General features: G+C 34.7%; 1 protein-coding gene across 1 annotated transcript; it reads left to right on the top strand.

Annotated features, from left to right (window-relative positions):
• Window positions 1-820: 820 nt before the first annotated feature.
• RB195_011837 (uncharacterized protein) lies at window positions 821-24835 on the top strand (the record flags this gene model as incomplete). The annotated part of the gene is made up of 10 exons (XM_064193420.1): window positions 821-1156; window positions 13316-13464; window positions 14541-14733; window positions 21063-21148; window positions 22147-22243; window positions 23285-23347; window positions 23412-23526; window positions 23593-23703; window positions 24100-24204; window positions 24726-24835. The coding sequence occupies 10 exons, from the start codon at window positions 821-823 to the stop codon at window positions 24833-24835; spliced, it is 1365 nt and encodes a 454-aa protein (XP_064051003.1).

Here is a 24835-nt window from a genome sequence, read left to right as displayed (position 1 = left end):
ACATTTTTTATTACGGTGATGGACTTCGGTCGCTTCCCTGCTCGCTCCCTTATTTCCCGGGACTCGGTCATTCATTCATTCATTCATTCATTCATTCATTCATTCATTCGTTCATTCATTCATTAGTTCATTCATTCATTCCTCCATTCATTTATTCATCTCTGCTGTCAGCCTGTTTTTAATTTGTTTTTTCTTCTATTCAACGCTGTTGAACACTTCGAAATGTAATTCTCCGGGGAAGAAAATCTATTTTTTTCAGCAATTATTTTTTGTATCGTCCATTTTCCCTCGACATGTGGAAATATTCATGTCCGTAATGCCAGAATTAATCTCTACCGTACCACTGTAGTAAAAAAAATAGACGCACTACTCTTATAAGGGATAAAAAAATTGTATCTTATCTGTAATTTGTCTCATTTATGTGAGAATTGACGGAGGAATTGGAGAAATTTTTCAAATATTCGACGAAATGAAGGTCTTTTGCGTTTCCCCTCGATGTCATCGTGAAGAATGGAGTCGAATCGCTAGAATATCCATAAAGACTACTGTAAAGCGTTCATTTTAGATCCGGAGAAATTACACGCACCTTTTTTTTTCTCCATCCTACACGCTTCGTCGCTTTCTGGAACATTTTGGACATACATTCCCATTTCTCACATTTTTCTATCATTCTTTCTCATTCCATTGCGTACTGCTTACCGCTCCGTTCTTTCTCACACAAATCAATAATTTGAGACATATGTGTGCTGCTCGAAAGCGTAACGCCATCAGCTCACCTCATTAACCCTTCAAATTTTCAGATGAAGAGGTCGGTAAAGGTATGCTGAACGACCGAAACACAACGACTACGACGCTTATCGCTGGCACCTGGCTCGATGAGAAGCTGGCAACGTCAGCGACCGAGGTGGCGGCAGCGGCGGCGTCGGCGGCGGCGACGTCAGCGGGCATAAGCGACAATGGCGTGTCGCCAGCGATTGCTGACGAATCGCTACGACCATTTATGGAATCGTTAACGTTGGCCGCTATTCTCCTGCTGTTGATACTGTTCTGTGTGATCGGGAACGTTTTTGTGATTGTGGCGATCGCATGGGAACGTGATCTACGTGGACGACCACAATACTATTTGATATTCTCATTGGCGGTAGCGGATCTAGTGGTACGTTTATACTTTTTTCCTTGGATAGAAATTTTAATTGAGTCAAACTAATTTTCTATTTGTATTACGAAGTGTATTCGAAGAATTGATGCAGTGAAAATTGACTCTGAGCGGATTATTTTTTTCTCGAGTGAAAATTTTCGACCACAATGACGTCACGTAGCGTCACGTTCTTCGTTTTCAATCACGATTGTTGTATCATTAGTGCGGCAGCGTGCGACATTGGTTTTTTTGTTCCGCTCTGGCGGTTCCCGTTCCGTTCCGTGCATGATTTTGTTGCCATCTGATCTCAACTCAGTTTTTATCATCGTGTCGGCGGTGATGTCGGCGCGCTCATTTGGCTCTGGATTTGCCCGTTGAGAGAAAACGTCAGCGCCGAGCTGCTGACGACGGACGGACGGGCGGACGGACCGAGGGGATGAGCTGTGTGAAACGTGAGGTCCCGAGGAATTGCGAGAAATACGAGTACGAATGTGCTCTTGGAATCATTTAAACTACATGCACCAAAATTATCGTAGGGTTGTCAACAGGAAATTTTAATTTTATTCGGAATTTGCAAGATTTTATCCAATTTTTTTCTCTCAAAATAATTAAGACATCTGTTACTCGGATAATCTCCAGAAATTTCCCTCTCCGTATTACCCCTTGACAGGTTTCTTTAGGATTTCTTCAAGAATTATTAAGCGGTTTAATTTTTACTATGTAAATAGGACAGAAAGAAAAGATGTTCCCCCAGGGCACCGTTTATACTTCTCCTTACGCATGCTTAGCTAGGCGACATTTCGTAGAAGCTCCTCAAAATCCTTCAACGTTTTCTGGAAACCTATCAAACAAAGTGCGCTCGCTGCGCTATAAGCTATTAATATTATTTTTATTCCTATAATTGCTGTGACGTTTTTATTTCTTCAATCGCCGCGATGCTTTTATCTATGAAATCGCTGCGATTTTGTTGCCATCAGATGCGACCGGTAATTTACATCGCGATTTCGGTGTATATGGCTATTCTAGCAGCACCTTTTTCTGACAATCACTATAATTTCCATATCCATGCAATTTTATTGGTCACGTGAGGATACTGTATGAACGATTCCTCAAAAATCTCACCCAAGCCCCTGTGGAATGGATAGAGAGCTGTTTCAAGTGATTTTTTTTATCGTTTTTAAATTTTTTTTTCAGCAAGATTTTTTTCGGCAATAAATTTAGGGTGATTCTAAGTGGTATTGGTATTTATTCATCTAGATTGTTCTTTTTGAAAGAGGCACTAAGATTAGCGAAATTCGAAGGGAAATTTCTGAGAAAAAAATCAAAAATTACTCCTCCGTTTGGATTCAAAAAAGGAATAAGGATTACTGAAAAAAAATCAGTATGAGTGTCATACTCGAACGATTTTCTGACTTGAGCTCGTCCTAAATATCACTGTAATACTTACAGAATGGTTTAAAAAATTGATTTAAGTACCATATTCGAACGATTTTCTTGCTTGAACTCGTCCTTAGTATTACTGTAATACATTTGTAGGATATTTTTCGGGATTGTGAAAATTCCCTCCAGCTATTCATCGATTTCAACTTTGAAGTGGTAAGTGAATGCTGCTGGTGTTGCTGTGTGGATGGAGCTCAGCCTGGCAAATCTTCTATGACCTCCACGGCCACTTGCGCATTCGTGCAAGTGACAGCTTGTCGAAAAACTCATGACGACATCATGTCGTCCTCGCAAGCGAGCGCTCGCTCGCTCGCTTTCTTCTCCTCGTTTCGGGGTACGCCTCGAATTTCTGGGAAGAATCACTTGAATGTTCATCTGAAGCGGAGGGGCGGGGAGTGAGAGGGAGCAATTACAAAAATATTTTCAATAATTGTATTTTCGCTCAATAAGTTTATTCCATGAACTCATCAGCATCCGGTTTTCCGGAGTTCTAAAATAGAACAGTAAGCGTTTCATCGGCAAAAAAAACTAGGAATGAACTGATGGAAATTTAAAAAACGTTCAGGATGAACTGATAAGAATGGTATTTTTGTTCTTTTTAGTCGTAATGATTTAGTTTTTTTTTTATTTCACTGCAGTGGTGAAGTATTTTTTTTCACATTCTTCAAACGAAGACGGGAGATTTTTTGTATTTTTCAAATGAGGAGACATTTCTATTGAATGAAGCACGGATAGAATGAGGACAATTTTAATTATTTTAGCGACGATGACTTATTTGTTTATTCAACCATGGTGAAGAAGTACTTTGTTTACTTCCTGTTTATTTTGTTTATTCCACCATAGTGATAGCATTTTAGTAATTTTTGGTTTCTTCTGTATAATCTGCTATAATGATGACGTGTTGTATTGTAAAATTTTTATATGTTTTAGAATTTTATAATTAATAATAATTTAATTTGGTTCAATTTGATATTTAATTTAATGATAATTGAATAAGTAATTTGTTTACAGCGTTTATAGATATCAGAATTTTTTCATGTTCACTCACTTAATTCATTTTTTACTTTTATTTACACTCAGCTGCGAATTGTTTTGAAAATTCCAGGAGAGTTTTCAGAAAATGCGGAAAAAAAGAAACCGAAAACATTACACGTGGAAGAAAATGTTGTTGTGTTTACCTGAAGAGAAGTAGTAGTTTGTAGTTATTCGTAGCTTCAACACTCGCCCACCGTAATCAAAAAACATTGTAATAAAGTTCGAAAAACACGCAAACACGCCTTAAAAAGGGGGTGTTATGTGATTTCCTTTTGCTTACCGTATCTTCTTACCGTATTTCCTCACCTTGTATAGTATATTCAAGCTTGAGCCCCTATTTTACCACAATTCTATTTAATTTATTTTTTTACATTTTATTTTATTTAGGAAATCACGTAAAGAAAGATACGATCCAAGTTTGAGCCTATATTTTGCCACAATTCTATTTGATTTTTTTATTTCTATTCTATTTTATTTATCTTAAAAATACTACAAATTGGCAAAACTCTGATAATTGAGCCTATCGAACGGATAATATTAGATGTATAGTTAATCTTTTATTAAATGATTAAATTATAGGAAAAATACATAAACTGTAGTATTATAACATGATTACATATAATATTACATAGTAGTAATATAATACATACAATTATATCACAAAATATTGTTAATTTGTTAGCTTTTAGAATATTATTTACTACTAATACTACTATTGTTCCCCATGTTCGACTGTTTTTGAATCTTGGCATGTTGAAACGTAGTTTTCAACTGATTTTCTTGAGCTGTAGCCAAGATAGGTATTGATCTTCCTTTATTAAACAACACCTAACGTTTCGTTTCAGCGTTATCGCCTCGGTCAGAGCCTCCTGGAAAAAATCAAAGCCATTAGTGATTTATTCTCTTAAGCGCGGCTCATCACCCTATAGAAAGCTAAGATTATTATATTATACTATTATTACTAATATTAACATTAATAGAAAGCATCCAAGGCGATCAATAACAATCTTGGCTACAGCTCTCATTATTATTTTATTATATTAATGTTGTTTTATTTTATTTATTTTATTACTTTTATTGTATTTTATACTTTACTTTTTTTATTACATTATTATTATATTATTATATTTATTTTATTTCTCACATTATTATTATTTTATTATATTAATGTTATTTTATTTTATTTATGTTATTACTTTTATTGTATTTTATATTTTACTCATTTTTATTACATCATTATTATATTATTATATTTACTTTATTTTTATAGTATTATTATTTTTATATCAATATTATTTTATTTTATCATTATATTATTATATTTACTTTATTTTTATATTATTATTATTTTTATTTTAAATATTATTTTATTTAATATAAATGACTTTCTGGAAATTCCACCCACTGACGTCGACGATGGGGGACTGAAAGAGTTCCGTTGAGGAGGTCCCAGAAGGTCTCGTATAGTCCTCTGCGTATCCTGAACGCTATCCTGAACGCGTGCTCAACTCAACGTCAACTCACTATGTGCTAACATGAAACCCTAATCTTATCGCTCTCGTCTCTTTCTCACACGCAATGCTTTCAATTCGATTTAAAGCAGTGGAGAGCATGTCGCGGCGAAGGGGGAGAGCGGGGACAAGCGGCGGGAGGAGGAGGGCGAGGAGGAGAGGAAGGATGAGAAGTGATGAGAAGTGAGGAGAATTCTGGGAATAAGGTTACGTTAAGTGCAACGAGACGGGGACGAGAATTGTCTAGACCGAGAGTTAAATAGCTTGATTAGAAAAATAACAAAAGAACTTCATACATACGCGTATCGTTACGTACGCCACGCTAATTCTACGTCTTTTTTTATTTTATTAAAGGGTAAACTTATTTTAAAAAAAATCAGTAGAGTTCTCAAGCACTACACAGCACGTTCTCGAAAAAATTCGACTATTACTGGAAAAAAGGTGCTGAGAATCCTCTGGTTCTTTCTATTTTTTCATTCCTTCTGAAAAGGATACCGTTTTGAGGAAAAACTCCCGATATTTATTTACTTGATATTCATCGATTTTCAGAAGAAAAAGAAAAATTAACTTAGAACTCAGATGGACATGAGTAATCATGAGTAATCTTCTTTTTTTTTCTTTTTACTTTTATTAATTCTCTTACTTTTAATTCCATGTTACCGAGGTAGTTTTGGATTTTTCCTCACTACTGATTTTTATTTTACCTCTAATTTTACTTCACTGAGATAGTTTCGATTTTAAGCGGATCTTTAGTTCTTAGTGCTTTAAAAGTTAGTCCTTAACTGTTAGTCTAACCTTAACCTATGCCTGTATTTATTGACTTCTTCAGTTCTTATTTATGTATGTACGTATTTTAGATTATTTTGAAACCGGGAATTTTCACAACGTGCAAGGAACATTTTCCAAATTTCTGGGAACAAAAATCATTTTCCGTTCTTTTCTTATTTACCGAATCGCATAGGATTAATTTCTCTGCAAGAACTCGTTGGAAACTAGATGTGACGTGGAAAATTCTTGAGAACTCGTCAAAGTGTGTCCATGATTTTGGATTAAAGTGGATCTGAATTAAATTTAATTGATTGATTGATTTAAATTAAATTAAATTAAACGTTAGGAAGACTGAATATGTTTGTAAAATTTAATATTTCATGAAATTATATATGTGTAGATATGTTTCACCACTATTTCATCTATTATCTCAAGGACTACTACTTTAAACTTACTTCTACTTTTACCTCTATTATGTCAAGGACAACTTATATTTCAGAAAAGTAATTTTTTTAATGGACATCTTAGCATTTGGTACCTTTTCCTCCTGGAAAGAAACCTGTGTTAAGAAAAACTTTTGTGATTACACATATTTATTTATTTCATACTTATTTATTTGTGCCTCCAATGATTCGACCATTTGTGGGATTCGACCCGTAAGAACCGCTTTTTCACAAGTATCCTTATCTCTTTGTCTTTGTAAATTTTGAATTCTGTAGATCAATGATGGTGGATGAGCGGAGCGAAGGGTGGTTCGAAGGATGTTTTCAATCAAAGGGGGTTCTCTGAGAATTTTCTTCGACCGTTGCTGTTGCTTCACTTCTAGGAAAACACTTCTTTCTACGAAACTAGTTTTTTATAAAGTTTATAAATTTACACAATAAACCTCCTTCTTAGAAAGTTGATTTCTCTAAAGGAGAAAAAACGATAAATATAAGAAAATTCTGCGAAACACTGTTTACTATTTCTCAACTCTGCAACCCCAGTTTATCTGGATATCACATAAATTAACAATATCATATCTATATCTTTCTTTGAAATGCTCGATTTGTCCGGGGGTTTTCTTGAGGTTCTCCGGAAAATTTCCGAAATTTTCTGTTAAAACCGAAAGATTTCAAAAGCGAGATGCTTCAGCGTTCACTTTCTTCATTTTCTTATGGAACATGTTAGTGTTTACGTCAAATTTTCAATCAAAAGGGCAATCATAGAAGGGTGAAGGTGATGTGAAGTGGAAAATTTTACAAATTAATATAAATTCTTCGCTAAATGCGTTATAGTAACTCTTCACGCCCAATTAATCATAGTTTCCTATTCCTGGATTGAAAAAAAACGATAAAAATCAGATTACAAGAAGATATTCTACGAACAACCTCAGAAAAAATCAATTTAGAACCTGAAATCCGCAAAAATACTAGAAAAATTTGTTTTTTTTTTCACCATGTCGCGCCGAAGCTGATTGTATTCGGAAAATATTACAAAAATCGATTTTATTTAGCTAAAAAGAAAGAGTTAAGAAGGTTAAATTCCGCATGGACAGAATTTGAGCGGCTTTATTGCGAAATGTAAGAGATTAGGAGTTAGGCTGACTCCCTCTTCATTGTCTTCCTCCTTCTCCTTCTCTCTCTGGGTCTACAATTTCAAAAAATTTTATTTTCACTTTCATTTCCAAACGGAAACGATTGTAAAAAGATTGAAAATAGAAAAATTTGTATAGAACATGAAAAAAGGAAATGATGAGGGAAAAAGAATCTTAAAAATAAATTTCCTTCATCCTTCTCTTCCTCTTCATCTTTCTCCTCCTTTTCTCTCCTTTCCTTAACGTCAATGATTCATTTTAAATTGCGAATGATCTCGTTTTTCTCGCTTCATCCGTTATTTTAACGACTCCACCATCATCTCGTATGGTGACACGCAAGATTGCGTGCACTGACTACAGAACGGATTAAAATCCCTGCTTTGGATAGTCTTTCATGGTCCTAACCACCACTCTTCAACATGGTTTAATCACCAAAAAAGAAAAAGAAGAGAAAAAAAGAAAAAAAGAAAAACTCGAAAAGCGAACATTACTCCTCTGTGAAGGAAAAAAAAATTGGGAGAAATAGCTTTTTTTTCTATTCCTAACGTAATAATATAGGAAATATGTAGGATTTCGAAAATGGAAGGGAAATAAATCGCTTTTGGATTTTTTTAAACATTTTTCTTAGGCTCTACAATTTCAAAAAAAAAGATTATTTTTTTCTTTTATTTTGAAATGGATACGATTGAAAGAAACAATTGAAGAATAGAAAAAATGTGTATAGAACATGAGAGAAGGAAATGATGAGGAAAAAATTATTCGCATCACTAATCGACTGCAATTGTGTGTCTAAAATTTTCTCTTTAGAAGAAATCTATAGTCTTATTGATCTAAATTTGGATCTTAAATATAATTTTTAAGATTAAAAAACATTGAAGGTGGTGTTGAGGGACAGAGCTTAATTTTCGGATACATTTGGACCATCAAACATATCCAAATTTATTATAAAAATTTATCTGAGCCCAAATATTAACTGGAGATTGAACTCTGAAGAACACTTTATTTTAACAACAAACAACTTTTTTCAAAACAACAACAACAAAACATTTTTTTCTGGTCTCCTTTAGTGTCTATATATATATACATATATATATATATATATATATATATATATATATATATAAAAATATATATATTATATATTATATATATTTTAATATATATAATATATATATATATATATATATTATATATATTATTAATATATATATATATATATATATATATATATATATATATATATTAGCCAGTTATTTCTCTTCCCACAATTCACTGAATTCTTTAAATTTCACGAAAATCTGTAAAACAAACTGTTGAAGTTAAAACTAATTAGGTTTGTTGTAACAAAATCCCAAGAAAATTCCAAGGATCTATCATTGGAATTAAAATTTATAAAATCTATTACCTAAAAATCTTGCGATACGCTGCTATAAAATTCAATTGTTTTAACTTTTATTATACAATGCTGTTTATATTCAATTATTTTAAACCATTTATATTTATTTATGTAACTAATCGCAAACAATCAAATTTAAAATCAAATAATCTGATTTATTATATACATATTTTACTCTTCCTTCCCAATGTTTTTTTTATTTTTTATAAATGATTTTTTATAATTAGTTGGCTTTATTTACCGAAATTTTCTGGAAAATTTTGTATTCCATGAGCGATTATACATTTCCGTACAAAAAGTCAGCTGAGGCGGTCGCGTCGGTCCCGATTCCCCATGTAAGCAGGAATTTCGGCCGAGAGCAAAGAATCAAACATGCAAGGTTTTCCGTGTTCGCCTGAATTCTCTTCCGGAAATTTTAAGGGAAAATTCGAAAGAAAGCAATGATTTTCAATTAATTTTCTCTGATTTTTACGCATTCCTAGTTTTAAAAGTTCACATTTATGTTTCTTTTTTTTACAAATTTATTTTTGAATTTTACATTTTATTTTATTATTTTACAAACTTTTTAGACTGAACTTTTTAACTTTTTTAACTTAACTACGATTTTTAACTTTTCATTTTATTTTTTATTTTATTTTATTTGCATAATTACAGTTTTATATATTAGTAGTCGAGGTCTATTGGTATGGAATACGCGGGATTTAAATATGAAGCATTATTTCGAACGATATTTCACAGTACAACGCATTACAACCAGCATATTTCCTGCTGATCATGACTTAAAATGAAACGAAAATTGAAATTAGATGGCATCAGAGTTCTCTTTTCTCATCTACAGATGGAGTTCATTACAGTAATGAAGTCATTACATTACTAGTAAGTTCGTTTTTTTCCCCCGGTGTCTATATCTTGAGAAAAGGCGCCGCGAAAAAAACGACGTGGGCGTTCTTTTCTCCCTCTCCGAACTCGCCGCCATTGAAACACCATTGAAATGATTAGGGTTTTTTTCTTCTTCCCTCCGTCTGCTTATCCCACGTATCCGTATTACTTTTGAAAATTAGCCTAATCACTTTTACAGGAATTATATAATATTCCGATATGGGTAAAATGAAGAAAAAAATGAGGTAACGGAGTGGACGGGGGAGGTAAATTATGTAGGAGTTGATGAGTACAAAGACTTTTCTAAATTCACACGGAAGCTGAAATTAATTTCATTTTCAAAAAAATTTTCTTTTGAATTTATTTCTTACGAACCTCGAGAGACTGGTTTAATGCGATTACTGATGAAAACAAAATATTTTCTTAGAAAAATCAAGATCTGATCTTTTCTGGATCGGGGCCAAAAAAAAGGTCCTGATCTCTTCATTTCGAAAAGATGAGAGAAATTTTTTCCACGGAACCAATGGACGCTTTTGAGAAATTTTCGTTTTGTTTTCAAGCTCAAAAGAAAAAAGACTGCTCACATTGTGAGAAAATTGACAAATTTCCCTCACTTCATGTTTTTCAGAGGGCGAAAAAAAACCTACAAGTGATTAGAAAACGAATTAGCAATCCTCGTTTAACCATTCACCTTGACAATATCCCTTTCTGCTGTTTATTCATTTGTTTATTTATTTATTTACGTATCTACAAATAACATTGAAGTAAACTTACAAAAGAAGTTAATTTCGCAGGATCTTAACGGAAAGCAACCTCAATTTTCGTCTCTTTCGAGAGTCTAGGAAGAGCATCCGAGCCTCTACGGCGCGCGTTTTTTTCTCTTCGTATCCGCGACGAAATTGACTTTGTCGGATCGGATTCCCATCCGCGGCGTTTGCTCGTTCACTGGCTGAATGGAGCTGCTGTGCCTGGAGAACGAACGAACGAACGAACGAACGAACGAACGAACGAACGAAAAACGTCGTTCCTTTTCTAGGCCTACGCACCCCACACACACATCTCCTCAACCTCAACGCACCTCCTAGCGGCTCTCGTCACTCACATTCAACTTCCGTGAAAAGGGAAGGTTTTCACTTTGGATGTCGCCGCGACAACAATGTCCTCCGCGCGTTCCTCTATTCGCCCCAACCTCTTCACTTCAGTTTTATCCCCTTAGTGCACGTACTTTCACCGAATTCCTAGGATCTACTGGCCTTAGACGGAAATAAGGTTGAAGGTAGGGAAGGTTAATTTCAAGCAGAGGATATAATAAAGTAGTATTTAAAAATAGTTATGAAACGTCATGACGTAAAATGAAGGATATTATTATTGAAGAAAAATATGAAGGAAACATGACGGGGTGTAGCGCAGTCGCTAAGAGCTAAGAGGTTCGGTTGTGACTGCACTGTCGATCGATGGTTCGAAGTCGCCTCAGTGCCAACCAATCCTTTTATCCTTCTGGAGTCGATGAATCGGTATCAGACTTGTCTGGGAGGATAAAAACACTGACTTGACAGCTATTCGGCTACTCCCCGCTAGTTATTGTGTAGGCTAGACACGAGCACGTAAACCTCATGGCGATTCTGAACTGAAATAGAATGGATAGGCGGGTCCTGAGCGGATTGATTATTTCCAGCCAATTTATCCTTTTCTCCACTTTATTGATTATTTATTGATAAAAGAAACGTCATGATAAGGAGGTGTCGGTGGTAAATATGGGGAACATTTCTGAGCCAGGAAGCTCATGAAATGTCGTTGAGGACGTTGGTTCGGTTATACGAACGATGGGACCGGTGCCGGATACGGTACGAATATACAAACAAATGGTGCAAACGTACGGATAGTTAGTATTGAATCATTCTAATCCTAAAGAATTCAGAAAATCTGAAGTCTGAATTTATATCTTTCATACTGTTTTTTATTTTATTTATTTTTCATTCCATGCACTGAACAAAAAAAACGTGACGACATGAGCCGAATAGCCTATTTTTCACCTTTATCATATTCGTAAATTGTTTCGAGAAAATTATTTCGAGAAAATTCTCCTCATAATACGAGTTATTGCGGATCGAACGCGAACATCTCACGAACTTTTACAGTAATTATTCGAATTTATAGTGGGTGCATCGTTTCTGCGAATCCACGCGAATTCCTGGAATAGTCAGTTCAACCAGATTTAACCTATCCGTGTTCGATTTCAAAAACAACAAAGTTCACTCGAATTTATGCATATGAACTTTTTTCGCTTCGATAATGATGCTAATAATAGCGATGGTTGACGTCATCGCGTTAGTAATTGGATCAACTTTCTGCGGATCCAGGAACTCCTTCTCTGCTACGCTAACGAAATTTTCACTCCTACACACACGTGAAAAGAGCAACGATTATCACACCTACGCGATGTACTCGAGGGAACGCACATATATACATGCCTAACTTTATTTATTTTATTTTTTAGTTTTTTTTTCCTTTGCTTGAATTTATTGGTCTTATTGATTCCATGGTGCGGCTCTAGAATACTGGATAAAATAAGCTGGAAAAGTATTATAGTAGATATCATTATACCAAACGACTCAGAATTATGCTTGATTTGTAGAAAATAATATGTAAATAGATGAAATGTACTTTTAAAAAAATACGCAAGAAAATATTTTAGAAAAGCGGAAATCTTAATAGTGATAAGAATAATAATAACAATGATAGTAATAATAATAATAATAATGTCAGTAATATCAATAATAGTAATAATAATAATAATAATAATAATAATAATAATAATAATAATAATAATAATAATAATAATAATAATAATAATAATAATAATAACAATAATAATAATAATAATAATAATAATAATAATAATAATAATAATGTGTGGTTTGGACAAAAAGTTGAAAGCAATCCACAGCAACAGAAGATGATATCCTTGCATTCATTGAGGAAAAAGGGAAGGGAAAGGAAATTTTCAAAGAAATAATAAACTTACTGTAGCATCTATGTATTTTTTTTCGAGATTCCGCCCTATTTTACTCTACCTTATGTTCGAAATATTTCAGTTGTTAGAAATTTTTCTGCAAGCCGTTGCGCTCAGACGAAAACCGGTGTGAGGTTAGAAAAAATGGAAAAAATTAACAAAAATGAAGTGATTATCAGGATAAGGTATTAATTAACTTGGAAACTTACAATATCATGGAGTCCTTTTCTCGCGACCAAAAAACATTCCTTGAAATCTAAACGGATTTAGAACTCTAGATTGTGTCCTATACCTACTCTTTGCATGCTTTCTTAGTATTTTTGCACATTTTTCAAATTCCTCACATACATTTCAAATGCATAAAAAGTGGCCAGCTTTGCACAGCTGAGTGCTAGGATTTGGGGACCAGTTCTCGCCAGTTCCCTGGGATCACCATCTTTTTAAAGAGGCTGAACAATCTTAGAACAACCATAATATGTGACTAGCTTTACAGAGCTCAACGTTAGGATTTGTGGACCAGTTCTCGCCAGCCCTCTAGCACCTCTTTCATCTTTTTCAGGTTGGTCTCATTGTAACACCGTTAGGTGCTTGGTCGACGGTGGCTGGTGAATGGAGATTCGGCATGACGTTGTGTGATTTTTGGATTTCCGTCGATGTTATCGTATGTACCGCTTCAATACTGCATTTAGTGGCAATCGCACTTGACAGGTACATCCAGACATATTCCATTCAATTTTTTCATTCCATTCTGTTCCCTGTATTAGTTTTTTTTTTCGTTCGCTCGATTATGCTATAACATTTATTGTAGAATAGTTTTTGCTGTAAAATTCCCATCTTTTGATCCTTGTTACATATATTCGCTATGTTAGACACATTATTGCGAGAAAAAAAACGTTTTTATTTCCCTATTTATTTTTATCTATTTATTTATCTTTATTGTGTATGGCAAGAGAAGAACACGGGATCAATAGTGAATGAATTGAAAATAGTATAGTTTAAAAAAAATGGGAAACAACACATTAGAAAAAACGGCTAACGTTTTCCGGAGAAAAAAATCTAAATTCTTTGCTATCTAACTTTTTCTTGATTTTCTTCCATATGGTAATTAGGTAATTTGCAACCTAGAGGATAGAAAAAAACTTTTAAAATAATTGGAATGGGTTATAGAAGTTGTTAGATCTTCTAATAATTTTTTTTTCTCGAGAAAAAAATTCCCTACTAATTTGCTGACTGATTATTGGTATTGATTACTGTAATTACTGTAATTTATTGCTTTTCTTCTATTACCCCAGAATCCCACGGATAAGTACGCTTTTATTTTTGCAAAATTCAAGGAAGCCACGAGCATTCCCATATTTAAATTAGCCACCGCCTTTTTTTGCTTGACAAAGATTTTTAAACGAGATTTTTTAAAACTTTAAACAAAAAACATTATAGCAAAAAAAATTAAACTGAAAAAACTAAATTAAATTTAAAAACAAAAACTAAATTAAACTATTTACCGATAGCGATGATGATATTGATAGCAGCGACCTTGTCAAGCGGACTTATCTAAGGGATTTTATACAGATATATTTTATGTTTATTTATTATTATGTTATTTTATTACTGTATTGTTTATCGCTTTTAGTTTTATCACATTTATATTTATTACTATTTGTATTATGTATATTTTGTATAGATTTAAATATAGAAATGCTCATGGCTACCGTACATTTTTATTGCTCTCCATTATTTCTGTATAAGAAAACTGTTGTCTCGCTGAGAAATTCGCTCACATTCAGGTACTGGTCGATCACAGATGTAAGCTATGTACAAAATCGTACACCTAAGCGAATAGTGATAATGTTGGCGATCATCTGGATGACGTCACTGTTGATCAGTTTGGCACCGTTTGCCGGCTGGAAAGACGACGGTTTCAAGGATCGTGTGCTTCGTCAACATGTTTGCCTAATGAGTCAACAGATTAGCTATCAGGTACGATTCGATTGTTGGTGGATGAGTTGTGTTTATCCTGGATTTGTCCTTTCCACGAAAGAATACAAAGACGAGTGAATATATCGATTCAGGGGCAATTCATGATGAATGTTATTTGACTGTGATGAGACTTAAAAACTACGTTACCGAGGATGGGAACATAAAAAAAATAGGAGAAAAAACAACCTATGTTCTCAAATTCATACCCTTATGAAGCACAACTTATGAAACTTACTCAGAAATGTAATTCTCATTCAAATTTGAAGGGGAACTACTGTACCACAGTCCCATTTCCAAAAGATCAGCATTTATCGGTAATCAGAACCCGGACACAGCTCCCTGGATCCGGAGGATGGATTTGAGTGCTTCTAATCTCTTGAATGCCTGGATTTATAGGTTTTCAAAATGATAATTGTAAAAAACACTCCAACATGCACATCGTTATAGAGATCCGAAGTTGGAAAATTTTGCTGAAAGTGCTCCTTAGGTCCTCCAGACCGTTACTACTAGGAGCTGACTTCTCTCTCGACGCCTCCTTCCTGGGGCCCTCAGCGCCACTCCTGTGCCTCATGTCCCCTTCCCCCCGTACCGCTCCCGAATCCAAAGGACCTGCTAACTCACGCGCAGTACACCATATGACCTACTAGAGTTTTGCCTTTAAAGGAATCAGCCAACGAATCTTACGTGGTACGGATTTCTGATGGACAAACTCTATGCGGGGTCGTGGATTGCGGGATCAGGGGTGGTTCCGCTCATTTCTTCCTAATCGTAGTAAAAAAAAACGGCGAGAAAAACTCCTTTTTTCACGACAATTTCATTTGCAACGCGCCATCTTTGTACACGCGCCGCATCCAGCTGCAAAGCGGTCGAATGCCGGTGAGTTTTCCTCGACTGCCTACTCAAGTGAAACCTACGAATAGGTTGCTGACATGACCAGAACGTATACATAGAGGACCGTTCTGAAGTTCCTTGCTGGAACTAAAGCAGTTCCCGCGCCATTTTTTGGGACGATGAGGGTGAGATGAGCTGAACCAGCCCTGATCCGGCAATCTACAACCCCATCGCTAGCTTGGCCAGCGGTTTCCTTCACTACGTCAGATTGTTATGCTGCCTTTAATGACGCCATTACGAAGTAAGATATTTAAAGGCGTCACCCCACAAATCTGAGGTGGTACGGATTTCAGGTGGGGTATTCGTATACGGGATCGTAGATTATTCGTACACGGGATCGTAGATTATGATTCCGTCCATTTCTTCCTAATTGTCGTAAAAACGTTCCGGAAGATGCGGCGCGTGCGCAAGGCTGGCGCGCTCCGATCGAACTAGAAAATAGCGCGCCGGATCGCTCGAAGCCGTATCGTCCGGGCCGTTTTTCACGGCAATTAGGAAAAATGGACGGAATCACCCCCCCTCTCCATAACCTACTATCTACAGCTGCACGTAGGCACGACGAGAACGTACTCCACCTAACCATGACATCCTAGTGAGAAAATCCATGACGGAACAAATCATGTGATTCCCGAGATCGCCTTCCAATCCAAGGGTGTTTTAACGTGACAAAGCTTGACCTAATTGTGCAAATGCACCATAAATCTTACGTTTCGACGTCGTTGTTGCTCTTCTTCCCAAAATTCTGCCGCAAACTCTTCCTCATCTTTTTGATGACTTTTTTCTATTCTCATTCTGCGTTGAGAATATTCCATCCAACATAATTTTAATGATTCTGGAAATAATTGTGGAATCGGATTGTACAGTAGTCGTAGCCATTAGCTTAAACTCGAAGTAGAAAAAACCTAAATACCTCGCAAAATTTCCATTCGAATTTTTTTGCCGTTCAATTTTTTTTGAGCCGAGAAGTGCATACGCACTTAACACATGCATCTTGTCACATTTTACTTACGACATAACATCGCTGGAACATTTTTTTTTCGGCTGTGACTGCAAATGACTCAACGACGTGATTAGCACTAAAATTTTCAAAGTAATGACAAAACAACCTCCGGAGTATACGGTAATACGGACCTGCGAAGAATGCACGTCCATTAATCTCTCTCGATTTTTTTTGCGCTTTTTTTTCCGTCTAATTGTTGATGAGCACCACTATTTCATGCGCAAGCTTCAGTTTTTAGCGATGTTTTTTTTTCTCAAAGTTAGTGCTGATTTGAATTTCATTAAAAAAAATGGAGTAAGCCTCAAAAAAACCTATCTAGTGATGCTTTTTTTTATCGAAGCCTCTGCCCACTTTTTCAAAGCGGCTCAATTTTTTCTATATCTTGAAATAAGCCCAGAATAATTACCTTCATTGAGAAATTATGTCTTTGAAATTTCGCGTTCATTAATTGCGAACTAATTGTAGTGGTTGAAAAAGGACTAGGGAAAAATCGGAAAAAAATAACTGAAAAATTGAAACGGGAAATGTTCTAAGAGGAATTATTTTATTTCAATATGTTCTCTCCGTACAATGACCACTCAAGTATGAAAATGGTTTATTTTTTTTAAAGAATTGAATGCAAAAGTAGCCCAAAAAACCAAAATATAAAATATAATTATATAATAAAAATAAAGTCCCTCATATTGCTCCGAAGGAGTTTCTAGTCAATCGAGGATTAATGAGGAATTTTTGCATAAGCTTATCCATTAAAATCACAAAGTTAATGCGGTTGTTTACAGTTTTGAAGCACTTATAGCTAATAAATGTGGAGTTACGTTTCATTAATCCACTAAGGTCAAACCATCGACTTTCGTTTAGCGATAAGTGGGCATATATCACTGCGAGCAAGCAATTTTTGCACACACACGCACTTTGCACCCAAAGATGTCTGGGGTGCACTTTTGATTGAATTGACCGCGCCATCTAAGACATTCTAACTTATTAACATCGCCGTCAACAGCTTTTTTTCGAAATTGTAGAGCTCTTTGCAAATTTTAGCACGTAGGATTCCTTCCAGAAATGTTCAAAGTTCAACTCTAGACCTTAAAATAGTAGCTAAAATGGAAATAATTGGTTCGAATGAATTATCAGTGTGTTCGGAATAATTGTTTCTGATAGGGAACCAAATCCCTTTGTCCTCATACATAAAGAACTTATTCTGGAGCAGTTTTATTCATCCTAGAAAATGCCTTGAAATTTTTTCAAACCGATCCAAAAAATAAACAAGAAAGTGATATTCGATTTTGTGCATAATACGGAAAAGAAAACGAGATCCACGATAAAATCAGGATTGGAGTGTTGGAGTTGGAGTTCTTGTTCATACCTCCCTTAAATTGTTACTCAATGATGCTCCTTTTCTCTAATTCATCCAGATCCTCTAATTATTCTCTATGCTTTTTCTTTCCTATTTTCTTTTTTCTTTCTTTCTTCCTCTTTCCTTCTCTTTTCTCTTTTTCAAAATTCCTCTAAATAGTGGATTTTTTCTTGAGACGTCAAAAGATCCCCCCATTAACTCTACATTCCTAAATTTTCATTCATTAAGTCTATATTTGCAATTCATATCGTATACATTTTTATTTTATTTATTTATTCATTAAAAATGTACCAAAACGTTAGATTGAACAAGAAAGAAAAACACAGAACAGAAAATAATAAAAAAAAATAGTGGAGTTTTGTACAGAAATTTAATAAACTGAGGCATGAAGTAGTCCTTGTATTGAGGGTCATGGTACAAATTAACACTTCTGATCTGTTGGGATAATCACGTCTGCATCACGTGACCAAAAGAACCATAAACCGTACCTTAGCGCGAACAGTGTACTACAAAAGTTTCTTTAATCCAAATACCATGCGACCGCGATCAAACCCCTACAATTCCCAAATTCCCGTCATTCCCAGATCCAAAAATTACTTACAAGGAAAGCTGGGATCTGTAGAGGATGCCCATAAAATGAATCATAAATTATATTATTAGTTTTACTAATTAATTACCAAAGTGGCAAAAATTTTTTAACGCTAAACGATAGGCGGTCTATACGTTAATTAATTCATTCAAAACATCTCGTACACATTTACCGAAATCCAGAATAGCTTCTCTTTTCTTTACATCATTTAAAAATATAAAATAAAATATGATCATGAAAATGAATATTTGGAATTGAAAAATAAATAAATGAACGCGAAATAAAATGTCCTTACGAAAAAAAATATGATAACAGGAAGGAAAATCCTCTTCAAATCGAATTATTCTGCAGAAAGCGTTGTCTGCAAAGACGAAAATCTCAAATTCATTTATTCTGATTGGATTTTTTACGCTAATTCTGGATTCTTGGTATAAAATACTAGGTATGCAGAAAACAATTAGAGTAATTTGCATTTTGCGCCGTTATTATATTAATGGTGCAAACAGCACCCGCCGTTGTAATTTCCGATAATTTCTGGAAAAGTTGTGGTGATTAGGACAGAACTGGTTTAAAGCCATTTTAGGGGATTTTTTTTTCTCGATTTCGCAGAAAAGCTCAGAGAGGAGGAGGAATTTTTTCGATTATTTTTCACAAAAAAAAATTTGTGAACCCATAAACTATTGCTTGCTTCTGTTTTTACAACTATTTTCCTGTTTCATTAACGTTTTATTAAAGTTTTTGGAACACCACTATTCCCTTGTTATTTTTCTTTGTGGAAACGCAGATTTTCTATAATTTCTATGCTTTCTGTCCCTTTTCTTTCCTTTTTCTTTTTTTAAATGTATTTTGTGAATAAAAATCGGATGACACCACCGAACTTTACCGAATAGAAACTTCTGGTCCTGCACCGATGTTATCTCGTAGCTATGGTCCCTACTGTATGTCACGAATCGATTTTTTCGTATCCATGATCTGAGTAAAGTTCCAGAGGGATGTAAAGAAACAGCTTATTCATGATATTCCGCTTATTTCGATGAAGATCTCGGTTTCCAGAAAATTTTGGATGGCTACATCCAGGAAATTGCTAATGAATAAAAAAAGGACGTACTACTCGCGTAAATATCCCCATGAAACAAGTAAAAGCGCTCAATCTTCTTGTTTTTATGATTAAAGAGATAGAATTGATTGATTTTATGAGGAGAAACAGGAGAGACGAGTTCTTTTTTTAACCAAGATTGAATATTTCTTTTAAGATGGAAAATTTATAGCGAAAGGTGGAAATATTTATTCTGGACAATTCTACCTTTTTTAACGAATTCATAGACAAAGCCATGTTCGATCCCTTATGTTCTTGAAGGAATTCTCGAAAAATTCGCTTAGAGGTACAGAGATTTCATTTTAACCTCTGATGGGATAAGGCTCACTCCTTCTTTTCCTGGTTAGGAAATTTTCACACAAAAAAAGACGTGAGCTAAAGATCTTTACGGTAGTCGCTTTCCTTGCAAAAACAGAGTTTTTGAGGAGGTTTTCCTGAAAGGGAGCGGTTCCGCCAACATGGTTACGATCCAAGTGCTTCTTTGGCATAATTGAGTTAGTTCACTCAGGTCTACTTCTACTTTGGAGTGAAATCCAATTAGGAACTCGATTCTATAGTACCGGAACGTTAGTATCTGAACAAAGTATTTTTTTCTTCTTGGAGGGGATTCCTCAGGAACGTAGTGGAGTGAGGACGTAAAAAATGACGATCGTACATGGAGTTAAGGCCAAAAACTTATTCAAAAGGAAATTTTCACGGATAAGAAGGCTTTCAAACGATTGCTACAGAATGGGTGTAAAACCGAACGAGAAAATAAATGCAAGATATTTTGATGAAAGGGAACTACATAGTTCCTCAACCGTTTCGCTCCGTGCTCGGATAGCATCGAATTGCTCCAGTCTGTACTATCCAAGGATGTGATCTATGAATTAAAGTGATCAGAGGCAATTTTTTGAGTTTCATCGATTTTCGAATTTCATTAATTTTTGAATCTTTAGGTTAATTCACACTCAAAAAGACGTTGATTCAAGCAAGTTACATCGCAGTTTTTATCCCCCCAGTTGTTTATTTTCCAATGAATTTTCAAGTAAACAATTAGAGAGACACAGATTTGAGAAATTTTTAGAATTACGCGATAATGATCTACCTGAAAACTTTTGTTCGCCGCAAGAACGTCATCAGGTTGTGTGTGTTCCTCAAATGCCTGATTTTTCGTAGAGTTTGCCCTTTCCTGGACTTTAAAAACGCGGAATAAGGAAATCATTCAGATCATCCAATTCGTCCAATCAATCCAGTCTATTTGCAATTTATTCGACGAGATGTCTATATTTTATACCTATACTAAGTTATACTATTATATATTTGTATTATTATTATTATTTATTTTTATACTTTAACGTACATCCGTCCTTTCCTAAGCTAAAATCTTTACCGATGCCAGTAAGATTTTCTGTTCAAGGTGTTCTCGACTGCCACCGCCTTCTATATTCCGCTCATAGCTATCATATGCGTATATTGGAAGATTATGAGAGCAGCAAAAAAGAGGTACGGTACTAATATATATTTCTTTTATTTTTTTATGTTTAGGTAGTTTGTGGAATGTTTTCTTCGGGAAATAAATTCAGAAAAAGGTAAACTTTACAAAAGTAAACGACAAATTTGCAAGGGCTTATTTATTTAGAGAAAAATCTGAAAAAAGAAAAACCAGAATGAAAAAAGAGAAAATGATGATGATGAAGAAGACAAATTTGCAAGGGCCGAAAGTGTGAAAATCTTAAGCTTGATCCTGATCCTCTAGGTCTTGGATTGATCCAACACTCTTAAGATGACCACGATTTTTACAGGAATTTTCAGCATTTCCTAAATTTTATTTCAAACCTTGAATAACACGAACATTCAATATCCTAAAAGACGATTATTTTCGTCGCAAAACATTTTTTTAAAGTGGTTTTGTAGAAATTTCATAGATTAATCCGGCAATACATAGATCCAAAATAATTGAAAGGTTCCAATAAAACGAAAAAATACTTTTAAAAGAAGTTCATAACACCACACATATGACATCGTACCATTTTTAATACTGATGGCAACATATGCGCAAATTGCGCTACATGGAATGGTAAATTAATAGGTTCCTTCATAAATTTCTTGACACGGTCCACACTTTTTGAACTTACAGTCACTTGAGTTCTAGCGCAAACGGATCATTGATCTACTCGATCAATAAATTACGGTCAATTGATTATTTTAGTTACTACACTGATGATTAAAACGTTTCTGCCGCTGGTTAAAAAAATAAAAATAGAAAAAAGTACGGAAGACGACTCATTGTATGCGTGTTTCCTCGTATCTAAATTGCGGTCTCCTTGATTTCTGTGTGTGTGATTCATTTCTTACTGTATTTTGTACTAACTCTTCTACTTCAATGATTTCCGGACGGGACCACCACATCCTTGATAAGACCACTTTTTTGGAAATATTAAAATGTTTCTATCTAACAATAATATTTTCCTATCTTAAAAGGATTCCGTGGAATTTTTCAGGTTTAAAAGAGAACGAGATCGACGTACCGTAATTCGTCCACCGAACGATCAAGGAAATGAAAAAACGGCACCGCTTATTCTTAAAAAGAACAAGAAGGTTAGAACTAGTTAACGGTACCGTTAATTCGGTCCCTCAAGCCACATAATGTTTTTTTTTTGTTTCAAAGTGAAACCACAACAAAAATGAAAATTATCAATTAAACTTGAAATTTATCATTCTTTCGCTAAATATACATAAACTCACAATTCAAACTACATTTTAAAATATCCAGATTTCACTTCTGTTCATCTGTTTTGAAGCATTACCAAAAACATTCGACAGTGTTCGATCTGATCATTCGAATGAGATTTAGCGAGATTTTTACCTTAGTCTTGTTAATATGTATGTACACCTCTTTTCAATCATTCCTTTCACAAAAATTTTTCGTTAAGTAAGTAAGTAGTAAGAAGTGATTTTTTTCTTAGTAGTTCAAATAAATTCAAGGAAAACTTTTACCTTATTCAAGAAAACTGCCGTTTAAATCGTGAAAGTCGTGAAGTCGTGAAGTCGTGAAAGGTGTTGATAGTAGTGCTAAAATGAAGAAATTTCCCCTTCCAACTGAAAATGCGAATTTATGCATAAAAATTAAAATGAATAGATTAACTATAGAGTCGAAGATGAATCATTTAGCTCAATTATAAAAAGACTGATGACATACAATTAAAATTGACTCCTGAGCTGATCTTAGCCGCTAAAACTTATCACCTTATCAGCTACTGCTTATTTAGGTGGGTGAACAAACATTTTTTATTGTTAATTAATTTTAAAAAGATCATAATGGAGTGAAAATATATAAATATTTGTAAGAATCTATATATGTAATGCTGCAATAATAATAATTACTATCCCGCTCCCGCAAACAGGTTCGTAAAAATAGGGTAAGAAAGGTTAATTTCCCTTTTTTATATGAGAAATGGAAAAATTAAGTGAAATTTTGTTCTTTTTGAATATTTAATCAGTAATTTTTTTTATTCTGTTGCGATTACAGTGGTTACAACTTAATGATTAAATTAATTATTATTAATCAAATTAATTACTATTAAAAACCTAAAAATAACGTTATATTTAGTCAGATTGTCTCATCCAAACATATTTCAGACTCCTTCCCCTCCAACACTAGTAACTCATGTCGAAAGAAGTGAAGAATATAAAAACAAAAAGGTAACGAATGAAGTTATTTCGTGAAGAGAGAAAGAATTTTTTTGGAAAATAAATGAAATTTCAGGGAGTAACAGTCGAATCCTCGACATCAACTCAATCCGAGGAGGATCATGCCCATAGCACTATTAATCATGGTTTTCCTGAACAAGAAACTAAGTTGGACGACATGATACAACAAGGTTTTTTTTCATTTTTTAAAATTAAAAGATGAATTTTTTTCTCCTAAATCGAGCTGAGTGATCCAGGAAACGGGAAACCAATGAGACCAATGGTTGGGAAAAGAAAGAGACGATCAAAAGAGACGGCAGAGACGAAACGAGAGCGAAAAGCATGGCGAACACTAGCTATTATCACGGGTACGTTCCGGGAAAATTCCTTTGAGATCGAAATGAAGCTCCCAGATACGTACCCACTCTCTCTATCTATTTCTAAGTGCTGGAAAAATCAACATTTGTATTTGGTTTGGCTTATAATAATAGTAAATACATAATTACTGGTGCGTAATTATTAATGAGTACAATTAAGTACTTCCGGAGTACCTACACCTACAACATACACCTTAGAAGAGAGAAAATTCTCTAACCAATCTTCTTCCCAATGTTCTGCATGCCTGAATTTTTCTACAAATTTTCAATACTTCAGTTTTTCTTTAGAGTAGATGATTGCTATTGCTTGCTGTTTTTTTTTTGCTTTTCGTTAACTCCCGGTCTTTAGAATTTTTCTCTTAGCCTAAACCCCGTTTTTCTTTTCAGGTACTTTTGTTGCTTGCTGGACGCCGTTCTTCCTAGTCTCATTATATCGCCCCGTTTGTAGATGTACCATTCCACGACCACTCGAAACAATCACTTCTTGGCTAGGTACAGTCTTATTAGAAGTGATTTTAAAGGGAATCTATAAGGAAATTAACGATGTGAGGATTTATCCACGAATAACTGGAAGCAAGCGTGTAGTTCACGTGTATGACCACGATCGCGCTCAGCTTCCCCTCACTTATGCCGGAAAAGGCATGTGAAACAGCCTTCTATGACCCGTTCTTCCCAACGATGCAACGTATTGCGCGATAGAATGCGGGCAACTCCGTCGTCTTCCAACTGCCGCAATCCAACTAATGTGAGTTGAATAAGTAGAAGAGGCTGATCCATACGCAATATCGAAGATGCATTGCGAATGGTCCGCGTTCTATCACTCCGTAATAAGTCGCATCGTTAGAGAGACGGGATCACACAAGGATTTTCACACCACATATTTGTCTAGATAGCTACAAGGAATTAAGCGTGATATACTCGTGAACCTCACCCAGCAACATCGTCAATTTCGTTTCGCACTGCCTTCAAGTAGTGTGTGACTGCGAATTATCTAATCAATAATCATTTTTTAGGTTATCTAAACTCAGCGCTGAATCCGATCATCTACACGGTATTCTCACAGGATTTTCGTGCCGCCTTTAAAAAGATCATTAAAAGGCTTTGTTTACTCAAGGAATACTAA

The sequence above is a fragment of the Necator americanus genome, chromosome III (assembly GCF_031761385.1).
Source record: "Necator americanus strain Aroian chromosome III, whole genome shotgun sequence".
Classification (NCBI taxonomy): Eukaryota; Metazoa; Nematoda; class Chromadorea; order Rhabditida; family Ancylostomatidae; genus Necator; species Necator americanus.
This window is presented reverse-complemented; position numbering and strand designations above follow the sequence as displayed.